The 23663-nt window shown below is 42.7% G+C and overlaps 1 protein-coding gene across 1 annotated transcript in view; it reads right to left on the reverse strand.

The window, feature by feature from the left end:
- fut11 (fucosyltransferase 11 (alpha (1,3) fucosyltransferase)) overlaps positions 1 to 22909 on the reverse strand; it is a 35548-nt gene extending 12639 nt beyond the window's left edge. Inside the window, exons 1-2 of the mRNA XM_052041703.1 lie at positions 18877 to 22909; positions 8025 to 8650 (exon numbers count right to left, since the gene is read on the reverse strand). Coding sequence (XP_051897663.1) covers positions 8025 to 8650; positions 18877 to 19512 — 1262 coding nt within the window. The 5' untranslated portion in view covers positions 19513 to 22909. The remainder of the gene's footprint in view (positions 1 to 8024; positions 8651 to 18876) is intronic.
- Between the last annotated feature and the right edge of the window lie 754 nt (positions 22910 to 23663).

The raw sequence follows: 23663 nt of genomic DNA on the forward strand, positions 1-23663 counted from the left end.
CCTTCCTGTCTGTTGACACCAAACCAAAATTTTGGTTTATCTCTTTAGTTGTGAAATAGCTCTATTTAGTGTTACTATATCTGTGCACTTTCCTTTTGTTCCTTACGCCATTCAAAATCTTACCCATTAGATTTGTGCAGCCTCGATTATAATCGCTCCATCACTTGTGGTCATGGCTTCAGCTGCCAAGTCCCTATGGTGGCATGCTTCACTCACCTGCTTAAAAAGCTTCTTGTAATCTATTTATTTGACAAGCTTTTAGTTACCTGTCGAAGTACCTCCTTGCATGGTTTGATGTCAATCTTGTTGGCTAATGCTTCAATGAGCACCTTGGTGTACTTCGTTATACTAAAAGGGGCGACGTAAATGGAACGTGTCTCAGTTCCCAATCTCATTCCTAATCCTGAAGTGCAATACTTCACATTTGTCTGCACTGAACCACATCTCCACCTGCTGGCACAGTGGTGCAGTAATTAATGCTGCCTGCTGCACAGGTCCAGTGACCTGGGTTCACTCCTGTCCTTGGGTACTGACTTTGTGGAGTTTGCATGTTCTCTCTGTGACTTCTCCCAGGTATTTATGTTTGTCCTCATCTTGTATACACTTTGCTGCTGTTGCAAAAAGCTCATTTTCATAGCATTTATACCGTGTACGTATGCCTATGACAACAATAAACTTGACCCATACATTGCCCCCAGTGTAGGCAGGTGGTAGAACTAGGGGAACGTTGATGCCTATGTGAAAGAGGACAGATCACGTGCAATAAGCAACAAGGTACAATTACAACATTCAGAAGATATCTGAAGAAGTACATGGATAGGAAGGGCTTAGGGGGATATGGGCCAAACGCTGGCAATGGGACTAGCTTGGTGGGCAACCACGGTCGGCATGAGTGAGTTGGGCCGAAGGGCCTGTTTCCATGCTGTATCACTCTATGACCCCAAACAGGGGAATGGACTAATAGGAATGTTTTGAGAAATGGTATGGATTCGATGGTTCAAATGGCCTCCACATATGCTGTAGGAAAACATGGGAAATACGTGCCCATTCTGAAAGATAATGGGATGCTTTTCCCCACTTTTGTTTCTAAGAAGAGATATTTTGATATCACTAAAAATACATGACACCTGCTCTCCCTGAATAGTAAATTCTCTCAAGAGAGACCAAGTGCGAAACTGATTCATATTTAAACTGGATATTCAAAAACGAGTGAAATGTTTTGCTTTTATTCAGATGAATGCAAGAGTAATGCATCATGAAGAATCTAAACATTGTTCTTGCATAAATTTACCTTGAATCCTAATTATATTACGGTAAGTGAAAGGCATCTTCAAAGATGCAATGACTCACTCACCATTCTATACCGTATGACACAATTTATTTCCTTTAGAGACTTCAAGTAAATTAACTGGATTAAGTACCACAGCTTTCTAAGGTAGTGTAGTTGCATTGTAGACAGGAAGTGGGTTGGACAAAGAAGTACACAGAATATATAGCAAAGAAACAGGCCGTTCAGCCCATCTATTTTATGCTAGTTTATGCTTCTTACAAGTCAACTCTTGTTCATCTAACCATAAGAGTATTGCCTCTGTTCCCTCTCTCTCATGTGTTTATTCAACTTCCTCTGAATGTATTCAAGCCACTCACTTCCATTAGAGTTCTACATTGAACCATTCATTCTCTTGCTAAAGAAATCTTTCATTAATTTCCTACATTAACGAGCCCTTGTATTAGTCTTGCTCAAAATGTACTACCTCACACTAATCTTATCAAATTTTATTGGCCAATTATATATATCAGTTCTGCAAGTTGATAAATGTCTTCTTGTACTTTGCTGTGCTTCCTGATATTAGCTACTCCAATTTGGTGTTTATCCACAACGTTTGGAATCTTTTGATTCCAGAATGTCAGTTGTTTCAAGTGATTGGCAAATGACAATGGTCCCATCACCAATCCTTGCTGAATGTTACCATTATGCCTTTCCCAATCTGATTAACTGCCCTTAACCCCAAGTCTTGCTTTCAGTTTTGTAGCCTAGTTGTGTGTTTCCTGGCTCCTGGTTCCTCATGCTCAGGCCTAATTCGCAAGTCTATTGTGTGTCAACATAAAAAAACCTTCTGGAAATTCAAATACCGTGCACCTCTAAACAAAGGTAGGGAGTAGCAAGAGTTAAAAGCCATAATCACAGTTTTGAATTGGGGGCATTTAGGGACCAGCAGCCAAAGCATGAAGCAAATACATAGCTTACTGGTGAGCAGGAGGTTGTGTGGGCTTGGGCAAGTGTATAGGAGGCGGAAGGCTTGAGCCTGGAAAGCAATGGAAGTGACAAACATCAAACTGAGCTAAATGGCTAATTTATTGACAGCCAGCCCTTGTACTACATTCCTGATATTTGGTTCCAAAGACTTTAATGAGTGGCTGATACTATAACATCTGTTCAGCACCAGTGACCAGGAATGAATTTTTACCCCTCTGGAGATGCTCTGATTCTGCTTCAGTTGGGCACGGCAAGTCATAACTCTCCATCAGAATGTGAACGCGTTGTCACCTGGACAGATGACAAAACTAACCAGGTTGAAGCTAAATTCATTTTCCTTAACTTTCTCCTCCTCCCTTTCTCAATAAGAGTGGGTTTGAGTAGTTAACCGAAGGGGCTTTGAGAAAGATTTGTCAGACTGGTGAAGGGGACTATAGTGCTTCAGCTGTGCTCCACAGCCCAGACCAAACCCTCCTCAGTCAAATACATAGAGTCAAAAGCATTGTGTCAACAGTACCTGTCAAAGACAAGTTACATTAATCTAGCATCCTTGATGTAGTAACATTTCCCAAGCACTTTGTAACAGAATGTGGCCATACACTACATAAGGTGGTGTCAGAATAGATAACTAAAAAGTCAGCTGATGGGGTAGATGTTGATATCTTAAAAGAAGCAGAGAAAGCTAGAGGGGTGGGGAGATTTTGGGCAAGAGGTCCTGAGCTCTGGGCCTTAGCAGCTGACAGCTAGGCCAATACCAGGGAAGCAAGCAATGAAAATCAGGGATGCACAGATGTCAGAAATGGAGGAGTGCAAAAATCTGGGAAAGCAGTAGCATTGAAAGAGGTTACAGAGAGAGGGGCTGGTGAGGCCATGGTGAGGTTTCAACATCACTTGGCTGCGTGGACTGAAGTAGTAAACATTGCCATATGCAGGCAGCAACTGGCGACAAAGATTTGATTTACCTACGGTGAAACCCTCACACTGGCAGCAAAAAGTTGGAAATATCTTCTGATGTTACTTTAATTCTATCAAGTCTGCTTCTCGAAGAGACTACTCAATCATCCTATCTTTCTGGAAGAAAAAGAAAGGCAAAATGAACACTTCCATGAATCATGATAACCGGGTGGCTTCCTGTTGAGGAATGAAATTGGACAGAAGGAAGTAAGTACTAAGTGTAAAAATCCAATTGATTTCATGAGACAGGAAGAACAATTTCTTTAATGGACGTCCTATAGAAATTAAATGCAGCTGGCCCAAGTAATGGGTTGATTCACTAGTGTCCGTATGTCCAGGATCTGAATTCTAAAGTTAATAGCTGTAAGTCCTTAAATACAGACAAACCAAAATTAATAATACAGAGGCAGAAGAGGCTGCAGATGCTGGAATCTGGAGCAACAGACAACCAAGGGTCTTGACCCGAAATGTCGACTGTACATCTACCTCCAAAGACGCTGCCTGACCTGCTGAGTTCTTCCAGTAGGTTGTTGCTCAAGTTTAGTAATACATTCTAATGAAATAATCACAAACTTTAATCCAAAAAAAAAGCTTTCTTCACACATGAATTCTTTGGTATTCATATATTTAAGCAGTCATTGCATTGCTACTTTATTGCATTAAAAAACTACTTGCATCTAATCCCTTCCTTTTATGTATATCTTTGTGTTTTTGTTATTAAAACTCTAGGTTCCTATATTCTGACCTCCAACCCAAGAACAAGTTGAATTTAGAAGATGCTTTTCAAAAAACCAGGATGTATAAAGGCACATCACAGTCAACGTGGTACTCTGAGTAGAATAATTGCAGACAGTGGCAGAGAGGAAATATAAAAGTTGAGTAAATTGCACAGCAAACATCACAGCCTATGGCACAATACACACTGCACAGTGTATTGCTATAAATGATCAAATACACAATCTCAGAATGATTGAACTCTTACCCTTTATTCATCCTTCTGACCAAAATTGATAGACTTTCAAGATTAATCCTGACATCCTCTTGAGGTAGCATAAACAGGCTATGTTTTAAAACTCTGGTAGTTTCTTGCATGCAGGATCCTCAATCAGGTTTCTCAAGGTTACATTGAAGATAATTGTACACTTGATCTTGAGGACTCTTTACTGAAACCCTTCACCCTCTCTAACAATCCCATAAATCTGCCATCACAATGGATTATCTCAGAACACAGTTATTTGTCGTCTGCCAATTACATCTTTGACCATTAATCAACCCAAATGTTCCACTTATGGCATTTGATCAGTTCTGGGCCAGTTTCCAATTTAATAAATTTTATTTACAACCCCAAACAGCAGCCTACCACAATTCTGACACACAAAATCAATCAGTTCTTTTCTTCCCTGCATTTCCAAGCCACTTTCCACAGTTTGGGTACTGCTTTAATGAAGCATGTGAAAAAACACTCGGTGCTTTATGAAGGTCTTTGCTTTCCTAAGCAGTTGCTTATGCTGCACTTCAGTTTTGTACACTTGTCAAAGTGGTTGACCACTGGTGAAACATTCCTGGGTTATTTACGTTAAGTCAAGTACCACCTCCGTGTTGGGTCTCACAATTTTTTGCATTTAATAAATTTCACTTAGCTGAAGATGATATTGCCAGTAACTTTGAGAATCCATCCCTTCTGATTCTTAAACCATGAAGTAACTAAATAAAAAAATCTTACAAATATTTGGGACCACATTCTATAATCTGAAGTTAATGGGCAAAAAGCTTTTGCATTTGATGTAGCACCAAGGCATCAAAAAGGAGCTACTGATCATCAATTTGCTTGAGCAACTCAGTGGGCCGAGCAGCATCTGTGAGGAGAAAGGAACTGTCGATGTATCAGGTTGAAACCTTGCATCAGGACCCTTTTACAGATTCCAGCATTGTCAGCTTTCTGTGACTCTATTGACCAACAATGTATAGACTAGCTTCAAAGCCAATATTCAGCTTTTGTTGCATTTTTCCATTTAGCTCACTGTGCATCTACTTGGTAGAAGATTTGCATCTGTAGCACAATTCTATTAATATAATGGTGAAAAATATTTAACCAATTCCCATCTTTGTATTTTTCTTCCAGCAAACAACATTGGTGCTGTACTTCGTACTGTACCACTGTACCATACTTCAATTTTTCTGTCATTAATGTGCCAACACTGGCACACCTGCTGGCCACCACAAAACATCAGTCAAGAAACGCAGAAAAGTTTATACGTATTTTTGATGAAGATACAGTAGGGCAAAATAAACCTTACAGTTTTTTAGGTCCTTCTTCTATTCTGTAACCCTAACACATGCTACTCTGTACCACCCCAAAGTCCTGCTCAGAGATGCGAGTTAATGTACAAACAACATCATGCTTCACCTAAATGTAGTGGGCAACCCTCTCCAATGTCATTATGTCCTCTCTTCCTCCGTAATCTGGCTGCTTCCTAAGGGAATCCACCGACAGCTGAGAACTAAAAGCTGGGTTCTTTGTCAAATATTCAGTACAATTTCTATTGGGAATTCCCACTGGGAATTTTTAATTGAAATTACAGCACATGCATGAGTAAATGCACACAGAAATGATGCAGTCAGTACTTTTGTATACGTGCTGATGACCAAATGCAGTTCAATCCTAATGTGCTCACACATACATCACTAATTATAGTTTACTTTGAAAAATTCTCCCTGGTGTCTGTATGGTTACCAGGTACCAAGCATCTGCTGTGAAGTAGCCTAGCCAGAAATTCTCTTCAATGTGTACTGCACTATGCTTCATGCAGAATTTAAAGTACTGTCAAAATTATTGCATTTGAGCAGTTTCAACACTAAGGAAGGCACAAACATTTCTCAATCAAGATCAACAAAGGAGACTGTAGCCACAATTTAAACTTTAAAGATTCGAAACACCGAAAGAATTTTCAATCAAATAAAAAAGATTTTGATGGCTGGCTTAGCAGCACTCATTTCTGTTATTCTTGTCATTTTGTTCATTGTTTGGTGCACGCTTGGCTGGCTCTATGTAGTTACATAACCATGCCACTTTCCATGTCCATTACACACTCTGAACAAAGATCTATTATTTTGAGAGAAGGAGTTGGCTGAAATAACAAAGTATTGAAGTAACCACTTAAGAGCTTAAATTACTATATGTAGAAAAAAAAAACTTAGAGAATGATATGGTACAGGATGCCATTCCGCCTGTGGTTACTGCTGCTTGGTCTTTGCCAGAGAAATCAAATCTCCCTTATTTTTCATCATAGCCTTACAATTTGTTTTCCCTCACAAATTCATCCAATTCGTGTGTGTTACCATAAAATCACGACCACCACTTTTGGGCAGCATGTTGCAAACCACACCAAGTATCTGACAAAATATTTCTTCATGTCTCATCAGGCTCTTTTGCCAATTGTCCTTCAGCTATCAATGGTTCTGTGACTGAGAAGTTCCCCCCTATTTACTTCTATCAGAGTTGTTTATGAGTGTGACCACCTCTATTGTATCTCTTTTTAACCTGCTCAATTCTAAGGAGAACAGCTTCAAGTATTTTGAGCGAAGTACCACATTCCTGGCACCATTTGAGCAAATCCTCTGAAACTTCAAGATTTTGACATTTCTTGTAAATACTAATGTACAAATTATATAATACCTTTCAGAACTTTTGGGCTTCTCATGGCCTATTACAGCAAATGACTTGCTTTTGAAGTGTAGCGGCTGCTGTAATGTGACAGCCAATATCTCATAGCAACAAGATCCAAAATCAATTTTTTTTAAGTTATGCTGGTTGAGGGAGTTATTGCTGGCATCAGAACTTTGCTGCTCTTCAGGTCACATGAAAGGACAGACAGGCTCTCTGTTTAATGTCTCATCCCAATCCTGGAGATGCTGACGCAAATTCAGCACTTGGCGGGTAACCACCGAAAATCTCTGTTATTACTCTGCTGCCAAAAAACTCACAAATAGGAAGAGCTCGAAAAAGAGTTAAAGCAGTCAGTACAAACACACAAATTAGAAGCAGGAATAGGCTGCTCAGTCTCTTGAACATGCTCTGCCATTTGGTTAGATTGTGACTGCTCTTAGCTGATTGATGCTGAATACACTGCAGTTCAGTCAGCATCCATGGAGAGACCTGACATATTTACTTTTACTGAATTACATAAGAATATCTAGCACAGAAACAGGCATCAGCAACAGGAGGGTTCTTATCTTCCTGTATCCACAATCGGATAGGCTACTCATTGCCATGATTTGCCTGAGCTCCTCAGTGCTGGGCACCCTGTGCACTGGTTTGGGCTGTCTCAGGACCACTCAGTCTTGGCAAGGAGACTCTGAGCAGGCTTTAGGGGCCCTACATGTGACTGCCCTTAACCAAATACAGTGGCTTTTGCACTTTCAGCCAGAAGTCTATGTAAGCTTCCTGCATGACATTCTGGGACTTTTGCAAGCCATAAAGTAACTGAAAAGAGGTGCAGTTTGTAAGGTTGTATGTTTTGAACTTGAATGTTCTATTTGAATATAGAATCAAATCACTCAATAAAATAGGTGAATGATGCATTGTGGCTGCCACCTCTGTCTTACCACCCAGAATGCAGCAATATGCTTAACCTCCATAACATGGTTACTGCTCACCAAAATGCAGATTTAATATTATATACAGGATACACAGTGGGAGGGAGTTGCCATTTTCAAATGTAACTTTAGCTGCATGCTCAGGGTGCAGGGAATATTAAACCATGGAAACACTGTTTGTAAGCCTTGTACACCTGAGAGAATGCTGGTGACTTACCTGTCATTGTCAGGTATCTCATCAAAGCTTCCATATCCGGGCTCTGGAACTGGGCACCCCATGTGATTATAGGCAGCTATCCTGGGGGCTGGTGGTGGAAATTTATCTGGCTGCTCTTGATGAGCCTTCTCTGCCCGAAGGCGCATATTCTCCTGATCGCAAACATAGCATTCAAATCCATTCAAATAGTTGGGCTTGCTAATGTCATTCACGCCCCACTCCCGCTTTTCCAAACTCTCCAGCAGTAGCGTGTTGGTGATGCCACCTGGCTGTTTATACTCTAGATACTTCATATACTCCTCGTCATTCTGATCGAGGAAATTGATATAGTCCGCCAAGTCTTTTGGAGATTTGAAGTCATCAATCAGAATTATAGAATGGGAATTAGGCATCCAGTCCTGCACCACAGGGGAACCGCGGTATATTGGCACCACTCCCAAGTGCATGGGGCGCCACAGTTTCTCAGTCATGTAATCGTCACAGATTGCATTCTCCATGGCAAGGTGAAACTTGTACTTGCTAATGAAATCCATGAACTCTGAATCCTCTGTTGTAGCTGTTAGAGTGTCCACAAGCCGTTCACTGGGCAGCTCTTTGTTCTGCAGGCACTGACCATAGGAGTCAATCTATAAATGAAAGAGAGAGGAAAATAAAATGAAATACCAGTCAAAGTGTATCCTGATAGAGGCTTAAAAGCAGCTGTTCACTTTATCAGGCCAAAGATGTAAACTCCGAAGGCAGATTTATAGATTAGGTTATTGTCATATACACCAGGGTGCAATGAAATTCCTTGTTCGCATGAAGCTCAGAGTAAACAGAATACATGGTAAAAATAAATACGAGCACAAAACAGCAGATTGCTGCAAAGAAGCTGAAGTAGTGCAAAAAAATACTAAAGTGACAATAGAAGATTAACTGAGAGAGGTAGAGCTAAGAGTCCGAGAATGTGGCAGCACCACTGGGAAGGGGGTGTGAAAGAGGTAATTGGTTTAAGAGTCTGACAGCAGTGGGGAAGAAGCTGTTCTTAAGTTTGAATGTCCAGGTTTTCAAGCTCAGGAGGTAGAAGAGAGAAAAGGGGATGGCCAGGGTGGCAGGCATTCTTGACAATACTTCTAGCCCTTCACGATATTACTAGCATTTTAAAAAAACTGTTAATAGGAGGACAGGATAAAAAGAATGCTGCTTGTGGTTTTTGTGTGAGAGGTTGAGGTAATTTGAGGTCATGCTGCAATTTAAATGACAGCACACAGCTTGCCACCGCAAAGCAGCATGAACGTGGCAATTAACCCAGCTGCATCACAGACTCAACTTGCTCACCATTTTAGCAGGAAAGGTATGCCAATGTTGCAGCTAATTTAGAACAATTAATTTTAGTTACTGTCAAAGCTACACACAATATTACTGTTAGCATCTAAAAGTATGCTTGGATATTAACTCATTGAGATTCCTAACAAAGCAATTAGAAAAGTGGTAGAAAATGGGGCAGCCAATTTATACACAGCCAGCTCCCACAAACAGGAATATGATAACCACCAGGGATACTGACTGAGAGTTAAATATTGCCAAGGCATCAGGGGTAACAACCCTGGCTGTCTTTAAAATTGTGCCAGGGAATTTGAAAACATGGGGTTCATGTTCAGCGTTGATAAGGTATCAATATTGTAAGATTTAATATTTAATTATTATTGTAATTTGAATTTCAGCTGAAACTCTACACACTGCTAATAGCTTCAATAATGGAGAACATTATTTCCAGTTTAATGCTGATTACCTGCAGCAGACTGAAATTCAGTGTTAAATCCAATCCTATGATATTATTACCAGCTCTCACACTGTGCCCATGGACTTACACTGCCCCCTGCTGTAAAAGAGCTTCAAGTTCCTTGGAGTGAAGATCACCAATAACCCGTCCTGATCCAACCACGTGGACACCGCAGCCAAGAAAGCTCACCAGCTTCCTCAGGAGGCTAAAGAAATTTGGCATGTCCCCTCTTACCCTCACCAGTTCTTATTGCTGCACCATAGAAAGCATCCTACCTGGATGCATCACAGCTTGAAATGGCAACTGCTCTGCCCGGGACTGCAAGAAACTGCAGAGAGTTGCAGACACAGCTCAGCACATCACAGAAATTAGCCCCCTCCCCCCCCGCACCCCCCCCCCCCCCCACTCCTCCATGGACTCTGTCGACACTTCTCACTGTACTGGTAAAGCAGCCAACATAATCAAAGACCCCACTCACCCCGGACATTCTCTCTTCTCCCCTCTCCCATCGGGCAAAAGATAGAAAAGCCTGAAAGCACACACCACTGGGCTCAAGGACAGCTTCTATTCTGTTGTTATAAGACCATTGAATGGTTCCCTAGTATGATAAGATGGACTCCTGACCTCACAATGTACCACATTATGACCTTGTATCTTATTGTCTACCTGCATTGTGCTTTCTCTGTAACTGTAACACTTTATTCTGCACTCAGTTATTGTTTTACCTTGTACTACCTCAATGCACTATTGTAGTGAATTGGTCTGTATGAACGGTGTGCAAGACAAGTTTTTCAATGTACCTCGGTACACGTGACAATAATAAACCAAGTTACCAATTTACCAAAAGTGGAAGCTGTACTTTGCACAAATCCAAAGCAATCGTATAGATTCCATTCATTCTCTCCGCTCCTCATCCCTGCTGCTTAAACATACTGCTTTAGATATCAACCTCTTTGAGTAAATTTGTATTCATCTTGATAGAACATTATACTCTAAAAGGGAATGCAAAAGCAAAACTGAGCAGTCCCAGCTGAGATGATTTTTCACTACACTTCCTTCGTGTTTGAAGAACAAACAAAATACATTTCTATTTTAGTCTTGGACTGGATTCATCTTTTTGCCTGACTCTATCCTGCATAAAATTTAAAACCCTACTCAATATTTAAACAAAAATTTTCCAGAAATTTCCTCAGATGTAATCTAAGAGGAAAAAAAAGGCAGAAATGTAATTTTACATTGAACTTTTAAAAATTGATTAACACTTCACCCCAATATTCGTAAAACCTCAATCACAAATCAAATTCAAATATATAAGTCCTACCAGAAGTACGGTCAATGCTCTCTACAGATTCTGTACTATTCTGTTGAACCCACTCCATCCCATTTACAGGTCCTCTCCAGGTTATGAATGTCTGAGTTACAAACAGCCTTATGGATAAGTCTTTTAAATAAGATAAGATTTCTTTATTAGTCACATGTACACCAAAACACTCAGTGACATGCATCTTTGCGTAGAATGTTCTGGGGACAGCCTGCAAGTGTCGCCATGCTTCCGGTGCCAACATAGCACGCCCACAACTTCCTAACCTGTACATCTTTGGAATGTGGGAGGAAACCGGAGCACCCGGAGGAAACCCACACAGTCACGGGGAGAATGCACAAACTCCTTACAGACAGCGGCCGGAATTGAACCCGGGTGTTTCCCTCTGTCCACTTCGCTCATTATATCCTCAAAGAACTCCAGTAAGTTTGTCAGACAGGACCTGCCCTTCCTGAATCCATGCTGTGTCTGCCTGATGGAACCACTTTTATCCAGATGTCCTGCTATTTCTTAATGATAGCTTCAAGCATTTTCCCGACTACAGATGTTGAGCTAACTGGCCTATAGTGACCTGCCTTTTGCCTACATCCTTTTTTAAACAGCGGCATGACATCCGCTGTCTTCCAATCCACCGAGATCTGTCCAGAGTCCAGAGAATTTCAGTAAATTATCACAAACGCCTCCACTATAACTTCCGCCATTTCTTTCAGTACCCTGGGATGCATCCCATCAGGACCAGGGGACTTGTCTACCTTTAGGTCCACTAGTTTGCTCATCACTACCTCTTTAGTGACAGTGATTGTATCGAGGTCCTTACCTCCCATCGCATCCAATAACATCTCTCTTTGGCATGTTAGACGTGTCCTCCACCATGAAGACTGACACAAAATAGTCGTTCAAGGCGTCTGCTATTTCCAAATTACCCAATATTAATTCCCCCTTCTCATTTTCCAAGGGACCTATGTTCACTTTAGCCACCCTTTTCCGCTTTATATAATTATGGAAACTTTTACTATCTGTTTTTATATTTTGTGCTAGTTTACTTTCATAATCTACCTTCCCTTTCCTTATTGCTTGCTTAGTGGTTCTTTGTTGCTTTTTAAAGTTTTCCCAGTCTTCCGATTTCTCACTACTCTTGGTGACTTTGTATGCATGAGCTTTTAGCTTGATACTTTCTTTCATTTCCTTCGTTATCCAAGGCTGGCTCTCCCCACCCTTACTGTCCTTGCTTTTAACTGGAATATACTTTTGTTGAACACCATGAAAAATCTCTTTGAAAGTCTTCCACTGTTCCTCAACCATCCCACCACACAGCCTGTGTTCCCAGTCTACGCTCACCAACTCCTCCCTCATCCCATTGTAGTCTCCCTTGTTTAGGCATAATACACTGGGTTTAGATCAAACTACTGCACCCTCCATTTGTATGAAAAACTCAATCACACTGTGATCGTTCTTTCCAAGAGGATCCGTAAGTACAAGATCGTTAATTTTACCTGTCTCATTGACCTGGACCAGATCTAAGATAGCGTTTTCCCTTGCAGGTTCACTAACAAGCTGTTCGAGAATGCTATCACGAATGCTTTCTATGAAGTCCTCCTCAAGCCTGCCTCGACCAACTTGATTTGCCCAATCTACGTGGAAGTTAAAGTCCTCCATGACAACTGCCGTTCCATTCTTACATGCATCAAGTATTTCCTGGTTTATTGCCAGTGCCACTGTCATGTTATTATTTGGTGATCTATAGACAACTCCCACCAGTGATTTTTTTCCCTTTACTATTCCTAATCTCGACCCAGATGGACTCAACATTCTGCTCCTTAGATCTTATATCGTCTCTCTCTCATTCTTAATTAAGAGTGCTACTCCAGCTCCCTTACATCTCCTTTGAACTTTCCCTATCTCACCTTAAGGGCGTGTCCTTTAGCATTAGACACTTTGACCCTGGGAAAAAGATACCGACTGTCTATCAATGCCTCTCATAATCTTATAAACTTCTATCAGGTTTCCCCTCAGCCTCTGCTGCTCCAGCCTCTGTTGTCCAACTCTGTTTGTAACCTGAGGACCTGTATGTTTCTTAGAACAGCAACATGTAAACTATATAGCAACACATGAAGTGTAAGCTGTCCAGCAATTCTCAAGCAGCCACGTTAGACTAATTAAGTCTTCGACCTAAAACATTAACTTTTTCTCTCTTCCCAAAAATGCAGCCAGACCTGCTGATTACTTCTAGCATTTTCTGCTTTTATTTCAGAGCTAAAAGTATTTTGAAATTGGGTCAGAAATTCTTACACCTTTCTTGTAATATGGGAAACTGAAGTTTTCCATTTATTCATAGCCAAAGGAATAAAGGACTGAACCAAGATTGTTATCAGTTGAAGCTGGCAGACGAAAAGAACACTCTCTTGGTGCTTTGCTTCATCACAAAATGCTTCTGGCAGAACTCTGCAGCATGTTATTTTCCTAGGTACCTTTGCATACCACTTGGTGATATACAAATCTCAGACAGCTTTAATCTCGTGATTTGGGATTTCAGCAACATCATGTTCTTAAATCGGGTGCCAGAACTTCCTTCTCTTTAAAGATGCAATCCACCGTTCAGTCACGGGTGGCTGAAATTCTTTTAGATCCAGTTGAGAACATATACAGCTGCTGAGTGTTGTTGTTTCTGATTAAATATGTAATTTATCACACCATATATGCTGACTGAACACCATGTTGTCAGTAAAGTTGTGCCAGGCTCCTCTACCTACAGCACTGAATTTCAACAACAGCATTGAACACTTGGACAAGCTGGGAGGAGAGAAAAATCATTTCCTAAAATAAAAGATGGTTAAGTTACGTGAATTCTTACGGCTATAAACGTGACTAGAAATGGTTACCCAGGTGAAGGGTAAATGACAACATAAATTGACGGCTGTATGGCCTGCTTCTGGTCTATGTGCCAATTATGGCTCAGTTGGGACTTAAGAATAATATGTAGGTTGAAATTTCTGTTGGACGTCATCTTTTGTATCAGATATCCAACTAAGTCTAGCAGCCAGAGTGATGTCAAGTATCCCACCAGGCTTTGGGAGGATACTCTGCTGCCTTGGAAGAGATTTTGGGAACCAGAGAACAATGGGATACACTGGAGGAAGGTCATGTAATCGACACTTGGTCAACCTCAATTGAGAACATAGCTGAGACAGTTTTACAGCCCTGTGGATTATCCCATTGTAAACATCCCACTGTGAGCTATCCACAAGTCAGAACAAGCAAGTAGGGGTGTTTGGGACATCACATCTTGTGGAAAAGGACATTTGATGGATTACAAATCTCAAATAAACACTCTGGTAATTTCAGAACTAAATAATTAAAATAATTGTAGGATGGCACCAGCAGCTATTTGAAGAAGTTAAGGAAGCACATGCTCATGTGGATAAGGATTGGAATTAAGGCAATAAAGAACTAAGCAAAGTACGGGAGGCGTGTGAAGAAATGTATAAAAGCTGCCTTACGAGATGACCAGCAGCAGTGATCCCGGAGACCAACCACTGAAGAAGATGACCCTGAGTCAGGGACTCAGAGAAGGACTCGCCGAGATCGAACCCCGGCCAGGTTTATCAAGAGTGGGTGATAGCTTGTGGGTTGTGGAAGTAAACTAAAGAGTTGTGCAAGTAACTAAAGGAGTTCTGAAACTAAGGAGTTAATGAGTCTTGTTTGAAACTACGTGGTGAATCCTGGAGTTGTTTGAATCAATCGTGATTGACAAAGAAGTTGGTGTCATGCAAAGTAATTGTCTGGTGTGTTTTATCGTGTGGTGCATTTAATTGGCAAGCTAAGATCCCATCAGCTCTTCATCTCACAGGACTATTTTGAAAGGGAGGAGGTTTCCCCCTTATATCCTGGCCGATATCTACCTCTCAAATATCACAACTTAAAAAAGGATTGAGAGCTTCAAGTTCCTGGGAGTGAACATCACCAACAGCCTGTCCTGGTCAAATCATGTAGATGCCACGGCCAAGAAAGCTCACCAGCGCCTCTACTTCCTCAGGAGGCTAAAGAAATTTGGTTTGTCCCCTTTGACTCTCACCAACTTTTACCGATGCACCATAGAAAGCATCCTGTCTGGATGTATCACGGCTTGGTATGGCAACTGCTCTGCCCAGGACCGCAAGAAGCTGCAGAAAGTTGTGGACACAGCCCAGCGCATCACGGACACCAACCTCCCCTCTTTGGACTCTGTCTTTACCTCTCGTTGTCTTGGTGTAGCAGCCAGCATAATCAAAGACCCCATGCACCGGGGTCATTCTCTCTTCTCTCCTCTTCCATCTGGTAGGAGCCTGAGGGCACGTACCACCAGAGTTAAAGACAGCTTCTACCCCACCGTGATAAGATTATTGAACAGTTCCCTTACACAATGAGATGGACTATGACCTCATGATCTATCTTGTTGTGACCTTGCACCTCATTGCACTGCACTTTCTCTGTAGCTGTGAGTTTACTCTGTACTGTTATTGTTTTTACCTGTACTACTTCAATGCACTCTGTACTAACTCAATGTAACTGCACTGTGTAATGAATTGACCTGTACGATCGGTTTGTAAGACAAGCTTTTCACTGTACCTTGGTACAAGTGACAATAATAAACCAATACCAACCAATACCAATTTTCCCATAGCTTTGTGGGATCTATCTGTACGCAAATATGTTCCTACAATACTAGCTTTCAAATGCACCTAAGTATTGCTTCAGGATGTCTCAAAGTGCTTTATAGACAAAAGAGTATCTGTTATAATTTTGGAAATTTGAAGGGTGCCACATACATCTTGTTTTTCAAATGAGAGTGAATTCACCCTGATTACCTCAAGCCTGCTTAATCTATGACTCCAAGCATGCTGTTACTCATCATTACCACCTAGTTTTTTTAACATTACCCCAGGCTGTTTCCCTTTACAGGCCATTAACAAGCCTAAAACCTTGTTATAAATGTACTGAAAATTGAATTAGTTTATTATTGTCACATGTACTGAGATACAGAGAAAAGCTTTTGTTTTCATGCCATCTAGACAGATCATTCCATACATAAGTACATTGAGATAGTAAAAGAGACAAGAAAACAGAATGCAGAATATAGTGTTACATTTACAGAGAAGGTGCAGTACAGGTAAACAAATAAAGTACAAGGGCTGCGATGAGGTAGAGTGGGAGATCAAGACTTCATCTTTTAGCATACAAGAGGTCTGTTCAAGTGTCTTATAACAGCAGGGTAGAAGCTGTCCTTTTGGTGGTACGTCTTCTCAAGCTTTTGTATCTTTTGCTCAATGGGAGGGAAAAAGAGAGAATGACTGGGGTGGGAGGGGTCCATGATTATGCTAGCTGCTTTCCCAACGCAGCGGGAAGTGTAGATGGAGTCAATGGAGGGGAGACTAGTTTGCATGATGGACAGGGCTGTGTCCATAACTCTGCAATTTCTTGTGGTCTTGGGCAGAGCAATTGCCACACCAAGCTGTGATGCATCCGGATTGGATGCTTCTCCCTCTGTTAACATGCTAGCCCTTCCCCTCATTAGCCTGCCCTTTGATTATCATCCACGACCCTCCCCATTAAGAAAACCCATCCTCCGATTCGCCTTACCTGTTCCTTTAATTATCACAAATGCCCCTCCCCTATTTTACATAATTAGCCTGTAGGTCCCCCACTTGCAAAGCTCCCTTCCCCTATTAAATAACCCCTCCTCTCATACCCCTGCCCTTGTAATTAACATGTGCCACCCTCCCTCTATTAACATAACCACTCTCATTAGCCTGTGGGCCCCACCCCTGTAATTAATATTTATGTCCCTTCCCTCATCAGTGGTGGTTACCACCCCTGTAATTAGCATGCATACCTGTCCCTCTATTAACATGTTGGCCCCTCCTCTCATTAGCCTGAAGACCCACCCCTGATTATCATACATGCCCCTTCATCCTTAACATAACCCATCCTCTGATTAGTCCAACATGTCTTTTAATTATTATACATGCCCCTCCCCTTATTAACATAACCATTCTAATTAGCATATGGGACACCCCCTAATTATCATACCTGCCACTCCCCTTATCAACATAACCATTCTAATTAGCATACAGGACCCCCCCTTTAATTATCATACCTGCCCCTCCCCTTAGTAACATAAGCATTCTAATTAGCATACAGGACCCCCCCATTTAATTATCATACCTGCCCCACCCCTTATTAACATAACCATTCTAATTAGCATATGGGACCCCCCTTAATTATCATACCTGCCCCTCCCCTTATTAATATAAGCATTCTAATTAGCATACAGGACCCCCTTTAATTATCATACCTGCCCCTCCCCTTATTAACATAAGCATTTTAATTAGCATACAGGACCCCCCTTTAATTATCATACCTGCCCCTCCCCTTATCCACATAACCATTCTAATTATTATACCTGCCCCTCCCCTTGTTAACATAACCATTCCAATTAGCAAACGGGACCCTCCCCCTTAATTATCATACCTGCCCCGCCCCTTATTAACATAACCATTCTAATTAGCATATGGGACCCCCCCTAATTATCATACCTGCCACTCCCCTTATTAACATAAGCATTCTAATTAGCATACAGGACCCCCCTTTAATTATCATACCTGCCCCTCCCCTTATTAACATAAGCATTCTAATTAGCATACAGGACCCCCCCCTTTAATTATCATACCTGCCCCACCCCTTATTAACATAAGCATTCTAATTAGCATACAGGACCCCCCCTTTAATTATCATACCTGCCCCGCCCCTTATTAACATAACCATTCTAATTAGCATATGGGACACCCCCTAATTATCATACCTGCCACTCCCCTTATCAACATAACCATTCTAATTAGCATACAGGACCCCCCCTTTAATTATCATACCTGCCCCTCCCCTTATTAACATCAGCATTCTAATTAGCATACAGGACCCCCCTTTAATTATCATACCTGCCCCGCCCCTTATTAACATAACCATTCTAACTAGCATATGGGACCCCCCTAATTATCATACCTGCCACTCCCCTTATCAACATAACCATTCTAATTAGCATACAGGACCCCCCCTTTAATTATTATACCTGCCCCTCCCCTTATTAACATAAGCATTTTAATTAGCATACAGGACCCCCCTTTAATTATCATACCTGCCCCACCCCTTATTAACATAACCATTCTAATTAGCATATGGGACCCCCTTAATTATCATACCTGCCCCTCCCCTTATTAACATAAGCATTCTAATTAGCATACAGGACCCCCCTTTAATTATCATACCTGCCCCTCCCCTTATTAACATAAGCATTCTAATTAGCATACAGGACCCCCCTTTAATTATCATACCTGCCCTGCCCCTTCTTAACATAAGCATTCTAATTAGCATACAGGACCCCCCTTTAATTATCATACCTGCCCCGCCCCTTATTAACATAACCATTCTAACTAGCATATGGGACCCCCCTAATTATCATACCTGCCACTCCCCTTATCAACATAACCATTCTAATTAGCATACAGGACCCCCCCTTTAATTATTATACCTGCCCCTCCCCTTGTTAATATAACCATTCCAATTAGCAAACGGGACCCTCCCCCTTAATTATCATACCTGCCCCTCACCTTGTTAACATAACTATTCTAATTAGCATACGGGACCCTCCCCCTTATCACACCTGCCCTCCCCTTATTAACAACCATTAATTAGCATACGGGCCCCGCCCCTTTCATTAACATACGGGCCCCGCCTACCTCCAGGTGCTCCATGAGGCGGCGGACGTAGCGGTCGCGGTCGGAGGCCACCTGGCAGTGGGACTGCAGGTAGAGGACGGCGGCGCGGCCGTGGCGGCGGAGCTGGCGCTTGTGGGCGAGGGGCAGCGGCGGGCGCCGCAGGTAGCCGAGGCCGGGCAGCCACTGCAGGGCGAGCGGGTAGTGCGAGTGTCGGCGGAAGGTGGCCGTGTAGTTGAAGAGGCGGATGCCGGCGGCGTGCGACAGCAGGTAGTTGTTCATGGGCGACTCCTCGTGGAAGAGGGCCCAGGCCTGGCGGGCCGGGCGCGGCAGCGGCGCCTCGTACGCTCGGAAGTCGGTGCCGTAGAAGATGAGGGCGGCGGCGCGGCGGCGGGCGGCGCGGCGCCGGGTGCTGAGGCAGGAGCCCGCCGCGCACTCGATGCGTCGGCTGCGGCGCGGGAAGTGCGGGAAGAGCTGCCCGCTCCACCACAGCAGCAGCGGCAGCTCGCCGTCCGCCCGCCCGTCCGCCGGAGCCGCCGCCGCCGTCGTCCCGAACTGGAACTCGGAGAGCGCCGACGCCGGCCCGAACACCCCGGCCTCCCGCTGGCCGCGCACCGAGGCCAGGAGCAGGAGCAGCAGCAGCGGCCAGCGGCCCGCCATGGAAACGCTGCACTTCGCGACACTTGGCGGCCGCCCTCGCCTTTACGGTAGCAGGTCGGGGGGCCGCTGACGATATTGACGGCAGAAGGTCAAGGTAGTGCCTCAATGAGGTATTTTCATGGTTGACTCTGATTCTCTCTCCACGGTGGCTGCCTGACTTCTGACTATTTCTAGGCCATCAGATATAGGAACAGAAGCAGGCCATTCAGCCCATCCAGTCTGCTCTGATTTTTTTTTGACCCCCCCCCCCCCCCCCAATTCTCCTGCCTTCTCCCCTCTGACCCTTACACCCCTTAACAATCAAGAACCTGCTAATCTGTGCCTTAAATACAGACTTGGCCTCTGTGGTCCTCCACGGCAACGAATTCCACCGATCCACCATCCTGTGGCTGAAGAAATTCTTCCTCATCTCAATTCTGAAGGGATTCCATTTCATTCTGAGGCTGTACTCTCAGATCCTAGACTCTAATGGAAATATCCTCTCCACGTTTATTCTGTCCAGGTCTTTCAGTATTCGCTGGGTTTCAGTGAGATTCCCCTCCCCCTTATCCTTCTGAACTCCATTGAGTTCAGGCCCAGGAACATTGAAAACTCCTCATAGGCTAAGCCTTTCATTCCTGGGATCATTCTTGTGACCACCTTCTGGATCCTCTCCAAGGCCAGTGAATGTTTCCTCAGATATGGGGCCCAAAGTTTCTCTCAATATTCCAAATGTGGTCTGAGCAATGCCTTGTAAAGTCTCAGCATTATATCCTTGCTTTTATATTCTCGTCCTCTCAAAGTGAATGCAAACATTGTATTTGCCTTCCTTTACAGGGGCAGCATGGTAGCGTAGTGGTTAGCGCCACACTATTACAGTGCCAGCGATTGGGGTTTGATTCCTGTCACTGTCTGTAAGGAGTTTGTATGTTCTCCCGTGTCTGCGTGGGTTTCCTCCGGGTGCTCCGGTTTCCTCCCACATTGCAAAGACTTATGGATAGGTTAATTGGGTTTAAAATGGGCGGTGCGGACTAGTTGGGCCAGAACGGCCTGTTACCACGCTGTAAATAAAATTTAAAAAATTTAAAATTTACTACTGACTCAACCTGTAAGTTAAACTTGAGGGAATAAGTCCCTTTGCACCTCTGATTTCTGAATTCTCTCCTCGTTTAGAAAATAGTCTTTCAACCAAAGTACATAACTCCACTCTTCCTTACCCTGTATTCCATCTGCCATTGTCGGCACTGGAAGCGTGGCGACACTTGCGGGCTGCCCCCAGAACACTACGCAAAATGATGTATTTCACTGTATGTTTCGATATACATGTGACTTATAGAGATATCTTGTCTTACTTCTTTGCCCACTCTCCCAATCTGTCCAAGTCCTGCAGACACTCTGCCTCTGTGACACTTCCTATCACTCCACCTATCTTGGTATCATCTGCAAACTTGGCCACAATGTCGTCAGTTCCTTTATCCTTCTTGGGATTTTCAAATCTTTTTCGGCAAGATTTGAAGCAAGTATGGGGTGTTGCAATTTGGGAGTTCAAATAGAACGTAGAACAGTACAGCACAAGAACAGGCCTTTTGGCCCACGATGTTGTGCTGAACTGATTAAACTAGCAATGAAATCCCTAACTAAACTAATCCCTTCTGCTTACACAATGTCCATATCCGTCCATTCTCTGCATATTCACGTGGCTACAATAGAGCCTCTTGAACACCTCTATCATATTTACCTCCACTATCACCACTGGCAGCGCAGTCCAGACACCCACCACTCTGTACAAATGTAAGGGGAAAGTATGCAGTTAATGGCAGTACCTTGGGAGCTTTGATGTACAGAGGGATCTTGGGTTGCAACAAAAGTTACCCAAAAAATAAGTTCTGCATACTTGCCTTCATCAGTTGGGGCATTTGAGTTGGGAGGTAATGTTGCAGCTGTATAAAACTTTGCTTAGACTGCATGTGGAGTATTATGTGCAGTTCTAGTTGCTCTATTAGAGGAAGGATGTGGAGGCTTTGGAGAGGGTGCAGAAGAGGTTTATGAGGATGCTGCCTGGATTAGAGGGTATTATCTATAAGGAGAGGTTGGACAAACTTGAATTGTTTTCTCTGGAGCACCAGAGGCTGAAGGAGATCTGAAGTAATTTTATAAACTTCTGAGAGGCATAAATGGTCTTTTTCCTAGAATGAAAATGTCAAATACCAGAAGACATCTTTTCAAGGTGAGAGGGGGAAAGTTTAAAGGAGATGTGCAGGGCAAGGTTTTTGTTACACAAAGTGGTTGGTGCCTGGAACACTCTGCCAGGGGTGGTAGTGGCAGCAGACACTATAGTGGCTTTTAAGAAGCATTGGGACAGGCACATGAACGTGCAGGGAATGGAGGGACATGGGTCATGTACAGGCAGGCAGGTTTAGTTTAATTTGCTATCATGGTTAGTGCAGACGTTGTGGGTTGAAGGGCCTGTTCCTGTGCTGTACTCTTCCATGATCTGCAGCATCTTGATTTGACTTTGCAGCCATAGTAGGATGAACTTCAGTTGGGCACTTTACAGCTTTCCGGTAATCACAATTTCTCCTTCCAATGTTTTGGATAGGAACTGTTAATTTTGTTCATTTGTTACTAGATCCTTCTTTACCATTCTCATCTCAGGCCATATTCCTTTTCCAATGTTTCCAACCTGTCACACTTCCCTTTTTGTTTTCTTTTCTCCCCACCCTCCCCCTCTCTTTTTCAGCAGCTCAAAAACTTTTCTCTGTAACCTTCTCCATTTGTGATGAGCGGCTGTTGCTTGGAAGTCGTGCTCTGTGTGTTGCTAGACTTGTGTACTTATCATTTTGTGTTTTTTTTAAATTATTTTGTCTTTTGGACTCTTATCTAGAAATGAAGGTAATGTAAATCGCAGGAATCCACCAGAGAGTTGTGGGTCCTTGGTTCCTGAGTGTCCTCAATGTTGGGAATGATATTTTTGCTTGTGACTGAGCTTGAAGAGCCAAAGGACATTTACTTAGCGAGGGCTGGCAAATGTACACATGGGCTGAGGAAAGGCTGGTCTAGGAAGTAACATGCAGATCTAGTAGGGTGTGCTGAGGTCAGGATTTTGAAAGAAATTTCTGATAGTTGACCCCAGGCATCACCCAGATTGTGATAATGCTTAACTCGTAGAGTTACACAGTGCAGAAATAGGCTCTTCGGCCTAACTGGTCCATGCTGGCCAAAATGACCATTAACTGTTATGTTGAGAGATTTTATTTTGGGTGACTTTCTTTTGATTTGTGCATTCTCGTTATAATGCTGACAGCTTGCCAATCAAATGGAGCCATTTCTGTGCTGTGTAACTCTGGTAGTATTTGATGTGATTCGCTAATGTTAGAATTGCCCCAAAGTTAAAGTGAGGAATTATCATCCTGTACAGCCTGTAAAATTGAAATATGGAGTATGAGGCAGCTTTTCTTTAATAAAAAAACAAATCTAATGACTTGCCAGTCAGAAGTCGGCATAAATTTCTGCCTTGCACCACAATAGTAGTAAATTGATATCATTGGTTAGAGTAACTGCAGATCTACAATAAGAACTGTTGCTTCAGGAACAATTTCCCATACAGGAGGAAGATGGGAATTACTGGGTGGGGGAAAAAAAGACCTGGAATTTGTAGCCATTGATCCCTATCACCCACTTGGTTGCCAATTGATCGGTTCAGCATTTCTTGGTTTCATGCTTAAGGTTCAACGTTTCTCCTTTTGGTCACTGAGTGTAACAGCCAGAAGAATGTCAAGTATCCCATCAGGCTTTGGGAGGATAGGAAGAGATGTTGGCAACCACAGAACAAAGATACCGTGAAGGAAAGTCATGTAATCGATACCTGGTCAGTCTCAACTGAGAACATAGCTGAGACATTCCTACAGCCCTGTGAACTGTCCCATTGTAAACATCCTACTGTGAGCTCTCTGAAGGACAGAACAAGCAGATAACGGTGTTTTGGGAACTGGCATCTTGTGGAAAAGGGTCATTTGATAGATTACAAAAGGTCAAATAAACTCTAGTAGTGATTAGGAATTGTAGGATGGTGCCAGCATGAATTTGAAGTTAAATGCATATTTGTATGGATAAGGATTGGAATTACAGCTATGTAAACAGCAATAAAGAACTAATCAATATTTGGAAGAAAT

This window comes from Pristis pectinata, chromosome 30, assembly GCF_009764475.1.
Source record: "Pristis pectinata isolate sPriPec2 chromosome 30, sPriPec2.1.pri, whole genome shotgun sequence".
Lineage (NCBI taxonomy): Eukaryota > Metazoa > Chordata > Chondrichthyes > Rhinopristiformes > Pristidae > Pristis > Pristis pectinata.